This window comes from Melospiza melodia, chromosome 4 (assembly GCF_035770615.1).
Source record: "Melospiza melodia melodia isolate bMelMel2 chromosome 4, bMelMel2.pri, whole genome shotgun sequence".
NCBI classification, from domain to species: domain Eukaryota; kingdom Metazoa; phylum Chordata; class Aves; order Passeriformes; family Passerellidae; genus Melospiza; species Melospiza melodia.
The window spans coordinates 53,605,735-53,627,590 of NC_086197.1; the positions used below are offsets into that span (position 1 = coordinate 53,605,735).

A 21,856-nucleotide genomic window follows, 5' to 3' on the forward strand; every position below is an offset into this window, starting at 1 on the left:
TCATTTTCCTCTGGCCTGCCTCAGGAAAAACCACCTACCACCACAACCACCCCCTCTCCCCAGCGTGGGTACCCTGGCACCCCTTTCCTATGGCATCTGCTAAGGGTGGCTGCATTACAGGATTTGGGACCATGCAGTTTAGGTGAGCACTGCTGTGGCTGCCCAAAGGCTCCGTCTTCCCCCTGCCAGAGTCTGAACCCACTCTGGCCCCATGTCAGGGTGAGAACCCCACCTTGCAGGGGCACTGTGCCCCTTTCTCCCAGCAGCATGGCTGGGCTCAGTCTCCTTGCTGCCCCCCAGGAGGCTGAGGTAGCTGGCTTGTCATGTCATGCCAACCAGGCCATGGAGGGATGCAAAGCTCTAGGGATCCCAGCCAGACACAATTCAAAACTCAAGTGAGTTTTTCCCTGACTTTCCTAAAGCACTCTGACCAACATCAGTGCTGGGGAGAGCAAGGGACTGAAAACCAGGGGCCAAGTAGAAAAAGGAGGGGACTCAGTCTGTGGCACACTTAGCCTGTCCTCTCCCCACACTTCTTGCTGCCCTACAAGAGTAACATCAGTGCTCCCTCCCTCCCCTGAAGGGCTGGGCAGTTGGGTCTCACCTAAAGGAGGAGAAAAATATCCCATTTTGCATCACCCACACCTTCCCAGTAACACACAAGCCCGCAGCCTGCCACCCATTCCCATTATGAATGGTATTTAATTCTCCTTTACAGGCGGTTTGCCAATGAAAGGCTCCATTAATAATTTACAAGCAATAAAGAGTACAGCTCCTATAAAACGAGGGTTTGTTGCAACCTGAATGTCACTCCAGCCGCCGTGGGTCACAGGTGTATGAGCCATGCTCCCTGTGCCTTGGGGCCAGAGGCGAGGTAGATGGGAAGAGAGGACCCAGAGCACACGGTGCCACCGGGCAGGGGAGATGGTGGTGACAGGAGAAGAGCTCAGGAGCTTAAAATCTGTGTGAGAAATGCTCCTAGGCAGCCTGATCCCACAGAGTTCCCCTACATTCCCTGTCAGTCTGACCACGTACAAGGGCAGCCCAAGGTGACAGGGAGCAGCCCACAGGGGTGGTTTCCACCATGATGGTGGAAGACGCCTTTCCAATGAAATACAGAAAGCTCAGACAGGAGAGGCACTGTTATCTGTTACTTCCTGGCTCTTGGTGGCCCTCAAGCGGGGAGAAAGGCTACCCTGGGGGGCCTTTAGCTACCAGCATCCCCTCAGGGAGGAAGAACACACTGCCTGGAGGGGCTTGGGAAGGCAGGGACCTCTGAGAGCAGCTCTTGGGGACAGTAGGTGGCAGGAGCCATTCTGCTACCCCCCCACTCAGTCCTCGCCCTCCTCAATCCACAGCGGGCGGGTTTGCTCCTGGAAGATGCAGCCACGAACCACCTTGGGCAGCTCCTGGGCGTGGCTCCAGGCGTGGGGCTCCACCCGGGCCCAGGAGCAGGGCAGGGTGTGGAGAGCCCGCTCCACAGCACGGCTCATCTTCAGCACCTCCGAGTCCCGCTGGCCCGCCTTCCCCAGCAAGCTCCTAGGGAAAACAGGGAGAAATGTCACCCTTGGCATAAAGAGGTGGGGTGGCCAAACCACCCAGAAATGCGCTCACACGTACAGAAAGGAATTGCTCCCCTCACAGCACCGAGCCCAGCACACACATCCAGTGCTCTCGCCTGATCCTTGCCGTGTCTCTGATCAGAGACCAGGGCTTCTCTCTCCTCCCGTGACACCCTCCATCCATGCCATGCTCTCTCCTCACCTGAGTCCTCGAACGTTCTTCTCAGTGACCTCGACATGGATAACGATGGGGTATATTTCACTTTTAATTAGATCCCTCACACCCTCAACTCCCAGCTCTAGCAGGCAGTGTTTATTCTGGAAAGGAAATTGAATAGATTTACTGATTTAAATGGAGAAAAAATAACCCCGGCCCCTGACAGTTACATTAAATCAAACCCCATACTGTGCAATATCATTGCTTTTCCAATACTAATTCCATTAAAAGTGAGATTTATGGACAGTGCCAATAGAAAAGGGGAGAATTAAAGAGCAGGGTCACCCACTCCATCACTGCCAATCCAACCCAAGAGCTCACTGGACCCCTCTCTCAGCCACAACTCATCTTCACATCCTCTTTGTCACTTCTGTCACCCAGAGCCTCACATTTCTGCCCTGAGCAGAGCTGTTGCCACTTGGTGAACATGAGGAATGTGAGAGCAGGGAGGTCACTTCTGAGTATGGCATGTCCCACAGCCTCCCCCACAAATCCCCATTTCCCATTTATTTTATCTGAGCTTATCAGAGACTCAGGGAAATGTCCATATTTGCTGCTCCACAACTCCACAGCACCTTGACCTGAAACACTCCCCAAATTACACAACCCCCAAGCAAGTAACTCCTTTTCTATCACCACACCACTCTCCCTCTTCCCCCACTCAGCTGCCCCCTCCTTTCCTCTCCTCCAGTGTGAAGGAGCTGTCCCATCCTGGCCCTTTCTCGCCACACCAAAAGCCTCAGCACCTTCTCCATTGCCTCCCGGATCATGTGGATTCGTCCGCTCTCCCTCTGGTCCTGGGGGGCAGTTCTAGGCACAGGGTGCTCCTGAGCGTGGGTTGTGCTGGGATCCCCTCCTGCCAGCTTCTCTGCAAGCCAAGAGGAAATGTCAGCCCCTTCTCCCTCCTGCACAGACTATCTACCTCAGATCCCATAGGTTCACTGCTGCACTGGTGCTTATCAAGTTCAGTGTTTACAGATTCTGGAGAGCAAGACTAATTATACAGCATCACACTCTGGGCATGGATCTCCTGCAGCTTTCTGGGAGGCAACAAGCGAGATATCACAGCTGAAGACACCTTGCATGGCAAGAGCAGCACCTTGTGTTGTATCACAGCAGCCTAAGCTAGCTCACAGACATTATCCACCCACTGCTACACTGTCCCAACCCCTCCCTAACAGAGCATGGCAGAAAAATAACCACTTTATCCTGCCAAATAGGTTTTTTGCAGGGTTTGAGTGCTACACAGGCTTATACACAGCTCCTGTAAGTGAGCACCATGGCTGGGGAAGCAAGAGGAGTGGGTGTATTGCTGGGAGAGTGGGAGGAAAATGGGGATGAGCTGAACCTCCTCTTGCTGGTGGCAGCCTGCTCAGAGGCAGGGCAGCACGCAGCAGCCAGCACCAGGAAAGCAGCAGAGAGGTGATGCTGGGACAGAGAACTGGGGGCAGAGCTGGATGCAGCAGTGGTCAAAGCAAGGAAAGCCAGATGCCCCTGGTAACTCCCAAAGGAGGCTGACACCACGCACACACACAGATCTGGCTTGGGAGCCATAGGCCACAAGCCCTGCACTCCAGTGTGGCTGAGGCAGGAGCCAGGCATTACCTGCCCACCATGCTGCCCTAGGCAGCTGCCCACACTGCCACAGAAACATGAGGAGGCATCATAAAAAGGCTTTTAGCAGCTGCTTGTCTCTAAGATGGAAATAAAGTAATATTTTTAGCAGAAGGCATGTTTGGAACTGGGTCCAGAGCATGTTCCAGTTATCCCAGGTTCCAGGCTGGCTGAGCATTCTCTACCTGGTGACACAGTACTTCCCAGGCAGACCTGGATCCTGCAAAGCCATGTTTCCTTTGCAGGCAGCAGACTCTCCTGGAAGATCCAAAGAAAATACAGGCAGCAAACAAAAGAGAAATGGCTTGGGGCTCATGGATTATTTTCCTTCCCTCATAGACGGCGAAACTAGCAGGGGACAATGGAGTTTTTGCCCTCAGTGTAAGTTCCCAATCAGAGTAAAAGCTTGGAAGCAAGTCCCCCATGCAGTGTGAGGGGAACCCTGCAGAGGGCTCAGCAGGACAGGATATATGGCCAAGTCACTCAGCTGAGAAGCCCAGCAGCCAAAATTTTCAGAGCCATCCTTCAGGAAACCAGAGATTTTTCACTACCTCCATCATTACCCCGCAAACAAATAAACCAACTCATTTTTCAGTCCTGCAGCTCGCAAAGGGAGAGCTCTAAACAACAGGAAAAGAGAGCACTGGAGAAGTGAGGAGGAAGGAAGAAAGAGGGAGTTGTCCTCTCTGAACATTCCCTATGGGAGAAATGCCCTTTCCCCAGCAGCCTCTTCAGCCATGTGTCAGCATCGCATCTCCTGGCAGAAGAGGGGGATAACAGCTCTAAGGTTGGAGCCTCCTATTCCTGGGCAGGAAGAGCTGGCATGAAGTCAACCTGCAGATCCCACATCAGCCAGGGTTTTCATCTCTGGGAAGAGCCACCCAGAGCAGCAAGGCAATGCTACACCACTCAAGGGAAGAGAGAAGAACCCCATGTCTCAGGTGACCAGAAGGGAGGGCTGGATTCCCAGTGGGCCAAAGGGATAGGACACAGTTAAAAACTGCAGGGAACATCTTGCAGACACTCAGCCCAATGAAGTGACACGTCAACAGGTATTACATGGGAAAACCGAGAGATTCCTACATGCACCCTCTGAAGAGAGATCTCATGGGCTTTCCAAGACTCCCACGAGACCATAACTCAACCTTCCAAGAAAAGAGCAGCTCTTCACTGAAATGGACTGAGCAACCTCGTGTTTCTGCCTACCTGCTGGGCACACGTGGAAGTCCAGGCGAGAGGTGGGCAGGTCCAGCAGGTTCCTGATGAGCCGAGGTGCAATGCAGCTTGGCAACAGCACCACGGGACGGGGTGTCTTGACCACCACAGGGCGCACCAGGCTGTAAGGCTTCAGGGTCGTGTCTGGGTCTGGAAGACAGCATTGAAAAGAGAAAGGCAAAGATGAGAACACAGGAGACCAGGACAGCCTAAAGACCATCCCATTGTTCTGTACCACCTCCTCATCCTGAATCATAGAGGCACCTACCAAACCATCTTATGTCCCAGGAGAGACCCTACCCTGGTTACAACACTCACTCATGGACAGATACCCTGGATGCAGACCCCCTGGCCATTATCTGGGACTCCCTCGAGTTACACAGCAGTTTATTCTCCACAAAAAGTTGGATGGCCAGGGGACAACTGGGTCTCCAAGGGTGACAGGGCAGGCACAAGGCTCACCTGAGCAGGGGTCCAGCCACAGCTGCTGGGGAGGCTGTTCTGGGCTCTTCTGTGGTTTGGATTTCACCAAGCGCAGCTGGCCCAAGGCACGTTTCTTTAGCTGAGGAGAAAGTGAGGGCAATTAGGCTGAGAACACTGCCCTTTTCACACACATGAAAAACTGCCTGCAGAACATCCTCTGGCAAAAAGGATGGAGCACCCTTACGAAAAGCAAGGTATTAGGACTGCCATTCATTAGGTTCAGTCTGGGAAGTGGGGAAGTGGTAGAAATGCAGCCACAGAGCAGTAACCTTGTGTGGCCTAAAAGCTTTGTTTGCTAACCCATCTGCCACCTCTGCACAAGTTGGTTTACCAACAGAGTGGGGCAGATTGTCTCTGAGGTGGTGAGATGGCCATGGGCACACACCTCAGCTATCATCACCCGCTTCTTTGGCTTACAGTATTTCTGTGGCCTCTCTGCTGCCCAGGCATCTGGCGCTTCTCCTGGATCTTCAAAAGCTGATGAGCCCTGAAAAGACAAAGAGCTTGCACTCAAGCAACTCCAGAAGCCCCAGGGACCATAGCCTGCAGGGATCCTCTTCACCAATCCCACAGACCTGCTGAAGCACAGGCATATCAAAGCCCTCACTCAACCTCCCAGTCCCTCAAAGGCTCCCAAACGCTACCACACTGGTCCCTGAACAAGACTTAGTCATGCTACAGCACCGAGAGAACCCCAGGACTGCTAGGGGACGGCCAGCGCAGACAAGGGGCAGGCAGCCCCTGCCTCCCTCCTCGTGCTGGGTACCTGCTGTAGTTGGGCACCGTGCCCTTGTCCAGGTCCCGCAGCGTCAGGGGGTCGACGCGGGAGCAGTACCACTCCAGGCGGCCCCTGTGCATGGTGTCCGTGACGTGCAGGATCTCCCGACACCTCACGCACAGCGCGTACGGGTCCGACGGCTCCAGGAGCGACACGCTGCTGCGCACGTAGAACGAGTCCCCCGAAAACTTCTTCCCCTCCTCCAGGGCTGCCCGCAGAGGCTGGTATCCTGCAGCACAGAACACGGGGCACCACAGGTGGGGACGCAGCAGACAACAGTCACCAGTAAGAAAGCCGAGTCCCCAGCACAGTTGCGACGCTCTGGATTGGGGTTGGGGTGTAGAGGAGGCAAACAGACAGAAGGTCTGTACCTCTGTCCTGTAACTCAGAGGATGCACAAGTCACACCAGAGAGGGAAAGCTACTGGAGCTATGACCAACCCCTGTGTCTGACATGGTGGCCTAGGACCAAACAGGAGAGGAGAGAGAATAACTGAGATTAATCTCCAGGTTTAGGTGGAGGGTCTAGAAAGGGAGGCAGAGAGCTCAGGTTCAAAGCTGATGTAGCTGCCAGCACCTTACCTTCTAGGTCAAGCTGAAAGATGAGACTAGACGGCTCATCCCAGTGCAGCAGGCTCAGGTAGGCAACCTCCCGTGTGCAGTTCTCCAGGGAAAGCACCTCTTCCTTCAGCGATGGCATCCTCAGCTAGCAAGGACCCGATGCCATTAGACCTAAGGGCTGGAAGAGCACGCACCCTCCCAGGCTCCCTCACCCATCAGGGTTACACAAAAGGTTTTACAGAGTGAGGCAGGTCTGGGAAAAACTGTATCTGAGGACCTGGCATCCTCAGTCTGCCTCTGGCTGATACCTGCTGCCAGCCATCACCCAGTCTGGATGGTGGGCTGTTGTGAAAGGAAATGTGTGTGTGCATGAACGTGTGTGGTTTGTTTTCAGTTACAGGTGGGATATTAATTCAAGTAGTGCAGCTGTATTTCAAGTGGTGTCATTCTTGGCAAAAGAAATGCCCTTCCCTCCTTCCAGGAGCCTTCTTCAGAGCAATTATTCTCTGTAACTCAGGAGGGTCACAAAAGCCTGAGAAATCTTGCTCCAGAATTGATTGGTTTGTGATGGGCATGTGCAGGATGCGCGATGCAAACTGCTCTGAAAAGCCACAAGGTGACAGACACAAAGGTGAGGGACACAAAGCTGTACTGGCATCTTAATTGTGTGACTCATTTTTGTTTCTCCCTTCCCACACCTCAAGGAAGGGTTTCAGAAGGTCTTGGCATTTTTACATGCTCAGGTACACTCAAGTACTATGAGACCTGGGTGGGTGTTCGTGCTGTGTAAGCTCTAGACAGGGAACAGCCCTGGAAAATAAGAGAAATAGAGGTGGACTTCAAGCTGGGGAGAGGTCATCTTGCACTGGGGATCACTCTGCACTCCTTGCATCATCTCAGGTGCTCTGCAAACCCACAAAAGGAGCCCGTTCCCAGACTCACCTCAAGGAGCCGGCACCCTTCCCTGAGTCCTGCTTTTTCAGCCTGTGAGCCCGGCTTGACCCACTGGACATAAATTCCTGTCCTGTTCCCTCCAAGGATGGAGATGTCTGCTCCAAGCCTCTTCTCCTGGGGTGAGGGGTGGCTGGGATGACCCACACTAGTGAGCTGCACCACCAGTGACCTGGCAGGGAGAAATGCCAAGTCTGGCAACTGAGGTTTACTGCCTTTTCTAAGAGCCAGTCCCCCAGGCCTTGTGTCCAGCTACAGCAGCACAGAGTTCGTGACTCACCAGGGCACACAGAGCTGACAAAGCCCCACAGCCCCATCTATCCCACCAGCCCCACCACCAAAGCCAAGCTGGGTTCCCACAGTCCTTCCCTACCTAGACACTTGCATGTCCAGCCCAGAGCAACATCTCCAGCCCTGCCATAACCAATAGGATGGTGCAAAAAATTGAAGTCCTGCTAGGAAGCCAGGACTGTAGGATCTTCATTTCTCTCCTCTCCCACTAGCAAGAAAGGGCCTGCAACTGCAAGGGAGGGGCAGAAAGGAAGGGCCTCCCAAGCACGGTCCCTGGCACCACGAAATGCCCCCTCAAGCACCACCACAGAGTGCCCAGCTCAGAGAGCAGCAGTCACCTCCTGGTGACCTCCTTGCGGCTGGAAAGCGTGGACAAGCAGATCTCCGACTTCACCCTGGTGTAGGTGCTGCTGGAAGAAGAGGAGAAGGCCCCCAGAAAGGTGCCAGGAAAACTGCTGCCTAGGAAAGAGCAAAAGGGAGAGGGAGCACTTTACCTGTGCTAATGCTACATGTTCTGGGTGTGGCAAGGGTCTGCCATCCTCTCCTGACCATTTTCTAGCATCTGATTGGGAAACTGAGGTTGCAGAGAGGCTTTGAATAGTCATCCTTAATAAAAGGGTTTCCCGTGTTTCCTGAGAACAAGCAGCAGCAGCCAGGGCCACCTGGATGTGCCCAGAGATCAGCCACCAGCACCCACCACAGGACCTGCCAGCACCAGGATGCTCCTCTTCACTCCAGGAGACTTACAACCCATCACACGGGTAGTAGCAGGTGAAGGGAGCATCCAGTAACACCTCAGGGCAAAAGCATTTCCCTCTTCTGTTTACCTCCTCCCCTCAACAGCTCTCCATGAGCCAAACAGAGCTGATGCAAACAGCTACCTGCTCTGCAGAGGAAAAGCCAGCTTTTCCAGCTGCTGTGCCTGACAAGGCACGGGGGGATATGAGGGGCCATTGTGCCATGCTACAGGTTCAGAGCCCTCACAATGAGCTGCACAAACCAGAAGTGTGAGGGAGGACCACTTTTCCAACCCCTCTCCCCACAGGCCCCACTCCTTTTCAGCTAAGCGCGTTGAGGAAAGCCTTGTACCTGTTCCATCTTCCATGCTGCTAAAGGAGCCACAGGACAAGCTAGAAAGGAGACACAAAATGGATCTGTAAGGTAGCAGCTTTTCCAAAGCCTGTTTGCATTCCATTCTCAATCTCAGCTCCACAGACTACCCCACCACCCCCGAGCACCCCTGGAGCCACCACACAACCTCCTGACAGCCTTTCCACTCACTTCCCACTCCAGGTTCTCTCCTAACCCTGCCAGGCATCTCCTCCTGGAGCCCAGAATGCCAAGAGGAGCCAAGCAGCCCTCAGCAATCACCTTTTGTGGGGCATGCACCTCTCCTCCCGCTGCCGACGGAGGATGGAGCCAATGCAGGGAGGGAAGGGGAAGGTGGAAAGGCGGTTGATGTCCTTCTCGCTGTCGGGAGTCTCATCCTGGGGCAGAGTGAGAGACATGCACGCTAACACCAACACCCAGCACCATTTCTTCCTTCCCTTCAGGCCAAGGGAGCAAACAGCTCCTTGTCTACCACAGCCCTCTTTGAGATAATCCACATCCCTCCAAACTCCCAGGGGCACCTTGTTTTCCCAAGCAGGTAGCTCAGCTAGAGGTCCATGACACTGCATCCCCATCTTTTTGCAAAGCACAAGCTGTGGGAGCAGTAGCAGATGAACAGACTATCCAAACCTAGTCCTTACATTTCTGTTTCAGCCACCACACACCCAGAGGTGTGAGTAACCTGTGGCACTGCCCATTTCAGGGTGCTCTGGGATGACAGTTCAAGGAGTCAAAGGAAAGAACCCGACTCCATTAAAAACCACACGATGCTGCTACAGGGTTCAAAAGAGTCTGGATTTCTCCTCCACCATGTGTAGATTAAACAGCATTTTAGGGAGGATAGCATCTTACATGAGGCTGTTGGTTTCTAGGGTGTCATATGGAATGAAGGGTTTTCAGACACTTTAGGGCAGGATTGGCCAGTTTGTTAGAGACTGAGAGCTTCGCATTTGAGATCTGCTTACACCTTACACACCATCCCACACCAAGTCTCATGATGAAGCCACTCCAATGCCTGAGCAGTGTCTCCACTACCTCAGTTGAGGGCCAGCCTCACATGGTCAAGCACTCACCATGCTCTGAATGGCTGAATCTCCTGGGAATGGGGTGACAGAAGTCCCCAGGGTATCCATGAGTCCATTTGCAGGGCTGTCTATGAGGCTCCAGGTGCTGCTGAGGTTGGAGCAGAGGGAGTAGGAAGAGCTGCACATCTGGGAAAGAAGGGACTCCATCATCCCATTTGCATCCTCCAGAAATCAGTCCTGACCCCTTTGCCTTCCCTCTTTCCCCTTTCTTCTAGCCACCCTCACCTTGCTGAGGCCGCGGCTGCCTTGGCAGCGCTGCAGCTGTGCCTCCAGCGTGCTGTTCAACCCCTCTGCCTGGCTCAGTTTGCTTAGGAGCTCATCCCGCTCCTCCTCCAGGGCCCGCACTCGTTTGCGGTACTGGTCCTTCTCAATCAGGCTCTGGGAGTATTGCAGCTGCACCCCATCACGGCTCTGGATGGCCTGCAAGGAGCCAGAGAGCGAGAAAAGACACAGAATCGCACTGCTGACCCACACCTCCCACCCTGGCATGGCTGCACGACATCCACTGGGGAAGGAGAGGTATCCAGAGCCCTGTTCTTGCTGGGCAGTCACAAGCGATTTACCTGGTCCCGCTCTTTTTCGATCTCCTCCAGCTGCAGCAGCACTGTGTTCATGCGATGCTTGTAGAGATCACAGTCCTTCTGCAGCGTTCGGTATTTCAGCTGCAGATCTTCCACCTCCTGGAGGTACTGGTAACAGCAAGCAATGAGCATTAGCTTTCCTGAAAGCAACTGCCTTACAGCATCCTTCCCTTCTCTTCCAGGCCCTGCTTGGTGTACAGGGACAGAGGTGGTGATGAATGCTCTACCTTATCCCTCAGCTCTTCGGCCCACTGCAGCTCATTCTGCAGGGAGTTGAGTTTCTGACAGAGATCCTGCCGGTCGTCTTGGGCTTCCTTCCAGTCATGCTCCAGGATGTCCAGGAGGATCTGCTCAGAGCCTGGCACTGGGCCCTCACCGGGTTTCTAAGAGGCAAGAGGGCACTGTCACTGCACCACAAGCACCAAGGGAGCAACAGAGCAGGGCTGTGACTGCAGATTGGCACAACTGCCATCATCATGCAGCATCAATCTGCTGTACACTCCAAAACACAAAGTCACACTTGTGAGCCCAACCAAGAATTACAGAGCTGGAAAAAAGCACCTGGACACAATGGCAGCCACCATAACCAAGCAATATGCTCGGAGGATGGGACGGGCCAGCCCAAACCGACAATTTCCCCATCTTTCCAGTGGTTATGTAAACATCACTGGAGATGGCCCAGGAAAGGAGGTGACCTGGAGCCTGCCCTGCCCTGGCAGGTACCTGCAGCATGCCCTGCAGCTCCTGCAGCGATGCTGTGAGCCGCTGGTTCTCAGCCCACAGCTCAGACACCGTGTCAGGCTGGCCCCGCTCCTCCGCCTCTCGCTGCGGCGCTGCCGACGCCTGTCTCCGCAGCAGGCTGCACTCCTCCTCCAGGCTGGACACTTTGCATTTCAGCTGGTCCACCTGCAACCCAGGGAAGAAACAGTCTAACACACATGGCCCTGCACCTCTGCCTTACTAGGAGAGCAAAGCAGAGAAGGTGCTGAGAAGAAAACAGGTCTGGAGGCAAGTAAGGCATGGGAGGCAACCACAGGCAACCATGTGAAGGAGTATCCTACTGCTGGGCTGAGGTTAGAGCACAGCTGCACTCAAAAGCTTCTCCCTCAGGAAAAGGAGGAAGACACACTTGCATAAGCACATTCAGGATCATCTCTTGGTGCAACAACTTTCTTGCTACCCCGGGGCATCCACAGTACAGCTGGACTTGACTGTGGGTGGACAGGGGACCTCTGGTGCGTGGCCAGGGCCAGCAGCTGTATCTCAAAGATTCCTAGAGCAGCTGAGAAACAAATTCACAGCAGCAAAATCCACTGGAGGCTACTCAGTGTGGGAGGCCACCTCTGGCCTGGGAGGTGTTTGAGGCTCAGGCTGCTGGAGGCTGCAGAGTACTACAGAGGCATCATCATTCCCTGGCCTGGTCCCACCTTCCTCCACCAACATGTCTCATCAACAGGAGACAGCAGAGGTCAGTGACTTTTAAGGATAAGAAAGGTCCTCCCAGACCTGTAATGAATGATAAGATTGATCAGAGAACCAATTTCACAGGTAAGGCTTTGAGAAGAAACAGGACAGGAGAAGCCTATCAAAGCCACCAAGAAGCACTGCCAAAATTACCAAGGAGGGATTGAGGAACTGAATTACTTCTGTGAATGTGCCCAAAAGACCTACAATGACTTTTGGGGACCAGACACTTCTGGACTCAAGAGTCAGGAGAGGAAGGCAAGCTGAGACTCTGCTTCCAGGAGGATTTCTTCAGCCCACAGTTACCTTCAAGTGATTCACCTCCCTGCTCCAAAGAGACCCACGGGAGCTGGCCTTGTCAGGAATACAGAAAAAAAAGGTAGGGGAGGATCCTGCCACTGGCAGAACAGAATGAGGTATGAAAGGAAATCACAAGGCTCTGTGAGAGGTCCAGGCCCAGGCTGGTAGGGAGAATTCCAGGAGGCAGCAGAGCACTTAAAAACACAGGTTATTAATAGGTTCAAGGTAGGGCTGTCCTTGCCCAGGCAGAAAATGGGTGCATGTTTGCAGGAGGTGAGAGCATGGCAGCTGGAGTGCAGCATCATGAATTCCTGCAGCTATGCAAGGCATGAGTCTTGCAAACATCATGACAGACATGAGGAGGCGGTGGGGCGTGGCAGGGGGAATGGAGTCTAAGCCAAAAGGCTCCTAAGCTCAGCAAGGCAGGCTGGGCAGCTCCAGGCAGCACACATACACACCCAGTGTGAGTGGCTGCACAGCCACTGGCCTCCCTAGGGAGAGGAAAACACAATCCCTTGAAGGGGAAAAAGTAAATACAAACGGTTTGACAGCGTGGAGCTGTCTGCTGCCTGCCTGTGCCGCCCAGAGAGCAGTGCAGGCAGCACAGGCAGGAGCACACAGGGCATCTTGTGGTGCCAGCAGCCAGGCTGAGCATCAAGGGATGCCAGGGAAGACATCAGCCCTGCTTCTGGCTCCTCTAGAGATATACCTCCAACCACACCAGTTGGCAGGAGCTGGTGATGTATCTCCAGCTGCCCCCGGTCATGGTGAGCCCCCTGCACTGTGCCCATGCCTCAGCCTCTCTGCAGGGCACATTTCCACCAAGAGCAGGGCAGGATCCCCATCATGCATCCTGTGTGCCATCAGCTCCTTCACGCTCTCAGGCCACCACATGCAGACATCCATGGGCCGTCAGAGCCCCACCACATCCTGCTGCCCACCCCCGTGCTCCCTGCCCAGGATCCCACCAGCAGCTGCAGGTCCCTGCTCCGCAGCACAGCCACGTTCTTCTCCTCGCAGAGCTGCGCGTAGCGCATGGCCATCATGTAGTTCTCGTCCTTCAGCCTCAGCAGCTCCACACTGTTGGAGTCCCACTCCTCTCTCAGCCGCTGGCAGCGCTCCTGCACCTTCAGGAGCTCCTTCAGCTGCTGCTCCAGCCGGACCTGCTCTTGCTCCAATGCCTGGTTTTTCACCTGGAGCTGGTGTTCCTTCAGCAGGTGCTCTTTCCGCTGAGCCCTCACCTTCTTCACTTCCATCATCAGGAACTGAGTTAGTCCCTCAGGGCCTTCCTCATCTGGGGAGAGAAAAAGGAGAACCTGTTCCTGGCTGCTGAAACAGGGGTAACCCCAAGAAACAGATTTGCTCAATGCTCTGTTTTCCACAAGGGGCGACAAGTTCTCCTGAGGGTTTGCAGCCCTTGCTGTCCCAGGCTTATGGCACCAGTCTGTCACACCTGTATACATGGCCCCCTCCCTGCCAGTTTCGGAGTACAGAACTGTCCTCACACACTGCCAGCATGAACCTGGTTTTTAAGCAGACACATGAACTTGCACAAAATTTTCTGGCCCTTCCATGCAAGCAGCAGCTGAAGGGAGAACAGAGCACCTGCTCCTACCCAGGATCATGGAGCAGCGCTGGGCTGGTTCCCTCCCCGTGAGCCGTGTGTAGTGCTCTGGGTAGTAAAACTCCAAGGATTCCAGGAACGCTTCGTAGCCTCGCTTTCCACGGCGCCGAAGGATGTCCATCAGGTAACCTGGAAGAACAGATAAAGAGCTAGGATGAATGAAGATTAAGAGTTCTCCCTGCAAAACAGAGAACATTGTGTAGCCCCACTTCATGATATGAAAACAGCACCTCCATCAGCTCTACTTCCATCCACAAAAATGGGAGTGGCGAGAGGAGGGAGAACGAGGTGAGAGCACTGCCCTCTTCTGTGTGCAAGCATGGGGAGGCCCTGGGTACAGAGCACCTCAGAGAACAACAAAGCACAGTGTGTGCAGCATCCACTCTGTGTCAGAACCACGTTACCCCGCCAAACCAGGCCCATCCAAGTGCAAGTTTGTGTCTTCTCCCACCTGTCTGGTTGCTCTTGCAAGGGAATCGGCAGGAGTTGAGCACCTCCTCCTCATCCTGCTCGTCTATGACGCGGCACTGGCGCAGGTATGGCGTCAGCTTGGCCGGGTTCAGGGAGCGCGTCAGCTGGTGCCGGGCACTCTCAATCTTCTCCCAGATGGTGTCTTCCTCCTCCTCCTGCTCTGAGAGGCTGCTGGCTGGGAGAGGTGCATTCTCCACGGCTGGAAGGATAAAAGGAAAGGAGAAAATGATGAGGAATGATAGAGAAGCACAGGCAGAAGGAATAAGTAGGCATAAGTCGAGGTATGATCCTGCAAATGATCCATTTGTCCAATCTTGCAAATGGGACTCAGATACATTAGAAAATATTTTACATACAAATGGGTTCAGCAGCATCTTGAGTGTCCACCCAGAGCCTTAGATATGTAGAAGGCAAGTGATGCATAAGGGAGTTAGAAGCCTATATAGTAGGAAGTCTAGAGAAGATATAACCCTCCTCTCTCAAACATTCTTAAATCCCCCCAGCCATCACACACCCTCCCTTTTGTCCCATCCCTGAGAAAGAGAAGCTCTCAGGACCAAGAATTTTTGCAGCCTGGGACATGCTTTCTCCTCCTTGGGGCTGGAAATTACCCAGCAAATGAATCCCTGGCACTGTGCAGCAAGCATTGGTGACCAAACAAGTTCTCAAGGGCACCATCCCACAGAGAAGCTTGGCTACAGGTACTGGAATCAGCAGGGAATCACATGAGCATATCTTTGGTATCTTCCACACAGCTGTACGGAGCCCTGAAAATATGTAGCAACAAGGCAAGCACTCTGCCAGCCAAATAAAGCAAACGAGAACCCCTCAAGTGAATGGGCCAAAACCTCTCAGAACCATGGTGAACCCGCTCCATTAAGTCCTACAAGCTGTGATGGAGCAGGTATGAGCAACGTGCTTTCTCCAGCCATGGATCAACTCAAACAGTGTTATCTGTTTTCACTCGAGGAATGAAGTCTGCTTCACAGGCCAGCACAAATCCTTTAAGCTGTCAAGGAAAAGCACAGCAAAGATCTCCTGACACTTAGAAGGATTTCTCCTCCAACGTGTGCACAGTTACCTGCTGCTGTGCTGCTGGCATTGAGTCTAGCTTTGGAAGCCAAGGCACACAAACATCCCCAGGGGCAGGGCAGAGGTTCACATTCCACGGGGAAAGGAAATGTCCCAGTCTTTTTCCTTTTCTTTGGAAATTTGAGGGTGGAGTTCTGTTTGTTGGTTTCGGTTGGTTTTTTTTGCCTTTTTTTAACTTGTGGTGCAAATTATAGCATGCTTTTTCAGACTGGCAGCCAGCACAACAAGGAGGATGGCTAAGAGAGCTGTGCAGAAGTGAATCCTCCAGATACAAACACAGGAGGCTTGGGGTCTGATGGATGGAAGATAGCAGGAACAGAGAATTGCTGACACCAGAAAAGACTCCCAAGTGTCTCATTTTTTGCACCAAAGAGTTTAGGAACCTAAATACATATACAGATATGGATTGTTTTATGTTAAATAAAACCAGTGTTTCTTGCAGAAACTGAACTCTCATTTGAGACTCTTGTCCCATAGACGCAAGTATGCTGGAGGGGACACAACAGCAGGTCACAGAAGTTGAGCTGTTTCAAACTGCGCAGCAGTTTTGTCCCTTTAAGTCAAACCCTTTCTCCAAGAAATTCAAGCCGGCTGCACAAGCCGCGACCAGCTTCTCGGCAGGAGGCTGGGCAGAGATGGAAAGGGAGAGGGAGGGACAGAACGAGAGGGGAGGGGTGGGCAGAAGGTTCCAGAGCCGGCAGCCCCGCTCCCGCTCCCGCCCGGGGTGCCCCCCTCCCGCGGCGGGCGGAGGGAGCGCTTCCCTTTCGCGGTCTGAAGGCGCCCTTCGAGAAACGCCGAGCCGGAGGAGTTGCGGGGGGAAGAGGATAAGGAGCCCAGACATCCCCCACCACCACCGCTCCCGAGCCGGTGCCAAACTCACGTCCCGGGGCGATGCCGACGAGCTCCGCCGCCTCCGCGCCACAGGGGCCCGGCAGCGCTCGCCGACCCGGGACCCCGTTCCTGCCGGGGCTCGGCGGCCCCGGGACCCCGTTCCTGCCGGGGCTCGCCCCTTACCTGCCATCCCCGCTCCCCGCTCCGCTCCGCGCTGCCGCCCCGCCGCCCGGCAGGTGTGTCTGAAGCGCCCTGCCCACCCCCCGCACCTTCCCACCCTCTTTCCCTCCCTCCCTCCCTCCCTCCCTCCCTCTCCCTCCCTCCCTCCCTCGTCCGGCCGGCTGGAGAGAAGCCGGCACCCCCGGGCTATGCAGGGCTCAGCTCCGCCCCCGGGGGTCGCGGGGCACTCACCGGCGGGGCGGGGGCGGATCCCCCTCGGCCACTCCCGGTTCCTGAGAGCTCCGGGCGCTCCTCACCTGGGCGAGCCGGGGAAGGGTTTTTCTCTGCCTGTGTCCTGTCCTAACCCACCTCGGTCCCAGCCCCGGGACAGAGCTGCTCCCCGGAAGGATGTGGCTCGCCAGCCACTTCTCTTCCGAAACGCCCCCGACGGACCGGCAGGGAAAGGGGGTGCCCGCCTTGGCCAGGACCCTGCCCGGGCGGGATGGGGGTCTCCTCGGCAAGGCAGAGACCCCCGCGCTCTTCCACAAAGAAGAGATTCGTAAGGAGAGGCTGCCTTTGGTTCCAGGGCTGCAGAAATTGTAGCCAGGCCACCCAAGCTGTAGGCCTGGCTCTGGACTGGAGGGGGGATCCAAGCAAGGGGAAAAAGTTGAGAGTGTTGGAAAGATGCCTGATCCAGGCCAAGAAGACATCCCACAGGCTAGATTTTGGCCCCAATCCTCAGCTGTGTCCGTGGGTGGAACTGGGTGTGGAGACACCCCAGGGCAGTGTGATGGAGATGTACTCCAGGGCATGCAGGGGCTTGCAACCGGGGCCAGGCACAGTGGATGCTGGGAAGCCTTCCTCTGGTTCAAGTGGCCACAGCAATCCCAGGAGTGGACCTGCATGTCCACACAGCATCCCAAAGAGTTTGCACAGAGTACCCTCCACACCTGCCATGTACTCAGTTGCCCAAATCTATGCACACCACTGAACAAAGAGAGCTCTGGGAGAGATGGAACTGGACACCAACATCAACCCTCCCCCTTCAAAGCTGTTCTTCATTTTCTCTAGCAACCCTATTTCACTCTCATTTCTTCATTCTCAGCTGTGTCAGACCTCAATAGCCAGGCTATGCAGTGCAGGCTCTGTACAAGAAATTCCCAATGCATTATCGAGCTCATAAGAAATGGGAGTTCCCTGATTCTCCCCAGCCTTGGAGTCAGCCCAGGGTAGCACAGAGCACTGCTGTGCATCCCTCCAGGCTCTGAACACTACATGAAGGAGCCCTGCACTGCTCCTGCCCCTGCCAACACACTCAGAAAAGGGAGGTGCCTTTAGCACCCCACCACTGCAGCTTCTAGACCCCACCTTTCCACAGAAATCTTTCTCTCCTCATTCACATAAGTGAAGAAGCGGATGTATGAACCGGGCCACCCTTCCCTAAAGAATTTCTGCTGCACCCAAACTGAACATCTTCATTTGTTTCTCGTCCAGGGCCAATGGCAGAGTTCCTGCACCAGTTTCAGTGAGGTGATTTGGGGGAAGGGAGGCTTCCATGAGACCCTCTCCCCATGCTGCATAGCTCCTGTCAAAATCAAGCACAGCCAGCACCTGGGAACTGAAATGCATCTGTGTGATGCACAGAGCACACAGCCTTTTTGTTGCAAAATATACACAAATACTGAGCAAATTCCAGGCACGTGCCCAGATGCGGAGCTTTCAGCAAACGGCCCTTGGGTGGCATCCATCCCAACAGGCACTGGCTGACACTCTGAGCACATGGATTTGTTGTTGACTCACCCACCCTGGGAGGGGTCCCAACAGCCCCTCCCCTCCCCTGTAAGCCCAGCGCTGCACAGCTCCTACACAGAGGGTGCATGGTGACCCAGGACCACCAGCAGCAGGGCACAGCTCCTCTCTCCAGCCCTTACCTCCAGCCAGAGGCATCCAGCTGAGTGATGAAAAGCAAGTACAAGCAAGGCTGCCGGCTGGAAACTCGTTCTGACTCAGGCCATGTCAATTTTTGCCCGCTAGGTATGCTCTCAAAAACAACTCAGGTCTCTCTCTCTCCCTCTCTAGTGAAAAGACTTCCTGAGCTGAGTATTATGTGGTGATAGAAGATAAGATCTTCACAATCCTGATAAAAGTCCCAAAGCAAGAGTTGGTTTCTCTCATTCACACAGAGACCAACACAAGGCTGATGACAAAGAAATCCTCTTCCTCCACCCACCCTGACCCCACGGGCAGTGGCTGCACTGCTTTGTGACTCAGAGCACTCAGACATCAGACAGAGCAGGTCCCACATCAAGAACAGCTAAAGAAATATCTTCACCCTAGGTTGCCCACGGAAGAGTCTCAGACATCCAAGTCCAGGGAAAAATAAATAATTCAATAACTGACTGGTACTGCAATGAGGGCAGGTCCTTAGACTGACTAAGTGACTAATTTCCGTCATTAGTCTATTACCTGTTCTCCTTCATGGAGAGTCTCTGAACTTGACAGGTATTCCACAAGCAACAAGACCACCCCTGGCTCTGGGCTGGGTAACTGATTCCAACAGCTCCTGAAGAGCAATAATACATTCCATGCTTTTTTTTTTTGGCCAGGCTGTGGGGGCACAGGGATGCAAAGCTCATGCTTTGGAGGGAAGCTTCAGTTGTATAAGACAACCCCAGTTTGCTGGAGCTACACAATCCCACCTGACTGTACATGCTCACAGCCAGGTATCACATTTCCAAAATAGCTTTAGCAGCAGCACTTGCTTTAGTGCTGGCACACTTGAGTTCACACTAGGAATGACACTGGGGTGTTTGGGTGGGTTTTTTTTTGTTCTCGTATTGTTGGTTTGGTTTGTTGTTTTGGGTTTTTATCAAATCCTAACCAAAATAGTCGCACTGGTAAAACTTTCCCAGCCACACAGGCTCACAGAGGAAATCTATAACAAGCTAGCAAATGGTGAGCCACGAGTCCTTTCCACCACCAGAAGATGGGCTTAGCACACATGGCCACAGAGTGTGGCAGCTGCTGGGTTTTCTGCAGAGCCTTGTGGTGTGGGGTGGCACTAAGAGGTCAGAGGGATCCCGCCGAGGCGAGTGAGCCCGTGCTGTGGCGAGCTGGGCTGGCCATGCCTCAGCAATGCATTGTTTGCCCCTGCCTGGAAATAGCTTTAGGGAGGTCTGCAGCGGGGCAGGAATTCAATAAATTCCTGATTGTGTGGCTAAAATGCCATTGGTACAAAGCTCAAGCTGCGGTTACAGATGGTGAGCCGAGTGCTCTGTAAAGTCTTGCCCTGTGTTTTGGGAAGCAGTAAATTTACAAAGCTGAAACTGCCTACCCACAGTGTCCAGAGTGTGAGCCAGTTAGAACATCTTCAGCAATATATTTCTTACTCGGTCCTTCTTTTTTTTTTTTTTTTTTTCCTTCCCCAATCAAAATAAGCGATTCTTCTTGCAGCCTGGTGATTCTGGTGATTTGCGGAGACATAGAGTTCCCCTTGAAGTTTTAGGGGGGAGGTGGGGAGGTTTGTTAAGGTCTCCAGGGTGATCTCCCAAGTCAGGTTGAGGAAGTGAATTTGAAATAATTCCCCTAATAATAAAAACTTCCACCCTGCAATAGCTGTCCCAACATGATCTGGTATCATGAAAAAACCCTCTGCAGTTTCTGTTCCTGTGTGGAACAAAACAAATGCCAAAAACGCAAAAGGACTTGTGAAACAAAATAATCGACTCCAACCTGGTCTAGTTGGCTCATGCACTGCTTCACGGTGGATTAGTTAACACACAGAGAAAAAAAGCTTCTCTTAACGACTCTCATCAAACTCAGTGTTTATATTAACAGCCTTTGCAAGGACTTTGACTACCTGTTCTTTTGCCCGACACTTTTAACAGCAGATATAAGACCACAGAAGCACTGGCAGTGGTTTATTCCTTTCACAGCAGTGGCTGCAGAAGGGAGGAGGAATGAGGTCTCCCCTCAAAGAGCGAGTGGCCTTTACAGCAGGAAGGAAATGCGTGTGTCTGTGTGGAGATAGCAAAACAAGCAAATATTTCCTTCAGCATTCCTCCCCCTCACCACAGGCACACACCCATCGCCTGGAGCTACAGGAGGCAAAAGCATGTGGGAGCCCTTTGGTAAGGTATTGGCAAGAAATCTGTGCCCTCCTTAGGGCACCAGAGGTGTGCAGGGTCACAAGGAAGACCTGAATTAGAGCAGAATGACGGGATTAGAGTCACTGGGATGAGCTTTCTCGCTCCAAGGCTGCCCAGCTGCCCCTGGCAATGGGGCTCCAACTCAGCAGTTGCTTTAGTCTTAAACCATTATCCCAGTGGGATTAGTCTCAGCTTTTTTCCCCTCGCTCTCCAGAATACAAGCCAACCAAGAGTCCATCTCAGGGGTCATTGTGAATCTGGTTGGTGACCCTTTGCAAGAGGACCATTAAAGTCTGCCCTCGGCTGCATAAGACGGGTCTGTGAATACAGGTAACAGTGAACACAGGGGAGCAGTCTGGTCTCCCCAAATATGACCCACTCTGTCTAGAAACTGGGAGTGAATTCAGTTCTCCAACAAGGGATCCGCCTTTGTTGCTTACTGGGTTGTGTGCAAGCAGAATTTGTTTCTCAGGGAGAGGAACTATATGGACTGAGGGTGTACTCACAAAGAGTGGGTATCTGCTCAGAGAGGAAAACAAATTACTGTCCAGGAGGAGAGGTGGTGGGGAATGGAGCCTAGAGAAGGAACAAACACAACGGCATTTCAACTGCAGCCAGCAAACTCACCCAACCCAGCCCGCCTGCCTTAGTACCTCCTTGCACGCCAAGGCTGCAGCCACCAGAGGTCAATGTGACCACATGAACCTCACCCAGCTGCTGGCTGCTGCACCCCTTAGAAACTGGGAGGTCGAACACACGTATGAAGTAGTGTTTTCCACCTCTCAGGACATAACTTTGGGACAGATTTGCATGTAAACCAACATTCAAAGCATTAATCACAAAAGGGCCCCAGCATTATCCTGGGGGAAAAAAAGAGCTTGGGAATGACAATGTCTCCAGTTAGCATCCTGCAAGCCCACTGAATTGAGACTCTTACTTGGCTGTGGTCCCCACAAGTGCTCCTGACTCCCCGGGCATGTCTCAGTCCTTCTGGTTTCAGTGTCACTCAGGTGTTCTCACCAATCCCAGCCTTGGGAGCAGGGAAGGAGTGGAAATGGGCAATCTATCCTTCCCGTTTCTGCTTTCTGGGATATAGGTCTGTCATAGTGAATGAGGTCTGCCCCAGATCCAGGCTGGCTGGATAAAACAAGTAGCTGACCCGCAGCAATGGGTTAAATGGGTTAAATGAGGCAGGGTCATCAATCTGGGTTAGAAGTCAGAGAGGGATGATGAGACTGCAGAACAGAAATCAATGCATCTAGATAGCTTTGTAACAGCCAGCCATTCCTCTGCACTCCCATGTGCACCAGTTCTCCTCTC

The 21,856-nt window shown here is 53.4% G+C and overlaps 1 protein-coding gene across 5 annotated transcripts; it reads right to left on the minus strand.

Annotated features, from left to right (window-relative positions):
• Nucleotides 1-682: 682 nt before the first annotated feature.
• On the minus strand, nt 683-16,782 carry CARD10 (caspase recruitment domain family member 10). 5 transcript variants are annotated; one of them, XM_063154483.1, is made up of 21 exons: nt 16,706-16,782; nt 14,287-14,505; nt 13,827-13,964; nt 13,180-13,505; nt 11,171-11,353; nt 10,675-10,830; nt 10,430-10,555; nt 10,092-10,286; nt 9,855-9,992; nt 9,043-9,158; nt 8,761-8,801; nt 8,010-8,130; nt 7,372-7,552; nt 6,451-6,574; nt 5,858-6,098; nt 5,509-5,578; nt 5,071-5,170; nt 4,600-4,758; nt 2,526-2,647; nt 1,765-1,880; nt 683-1,539 (listed from the first exon to the last, which is right to left on the minus strand). In XM_063154483.1, the coding sequence occupies exons 3-21, from the start codon at nt 13,954-13,956 to the stop codon at nt 1,332-1,334; spliced, it is 2,853 nt and encodes a 950-aa protein (XP_063010553.1). In that variant the 5' UTR covers nt 13,957-13,964; nt 14,287-14,505; nt 16,706-16,782; the 3' UTR covers nt 683-1,331. The 5 variants fall into 5 exon arrangements, with proteins under 5 accessions (XP_063010553.1, XP_063010552.1, XP_063010551.1 ...); XM_063154482.1 differs by lacking the exon at nt 16,706-16,782 and adding an exon at nt 16,413-16,453; XM_063154481.1 differs by lacking the exon at nt 16,706-16,782 and adding an exon at nt 14,918-16,075.
• Between the last annotated feature and the right edge of the window lie 5,074 nt (nt 16,783-21,856).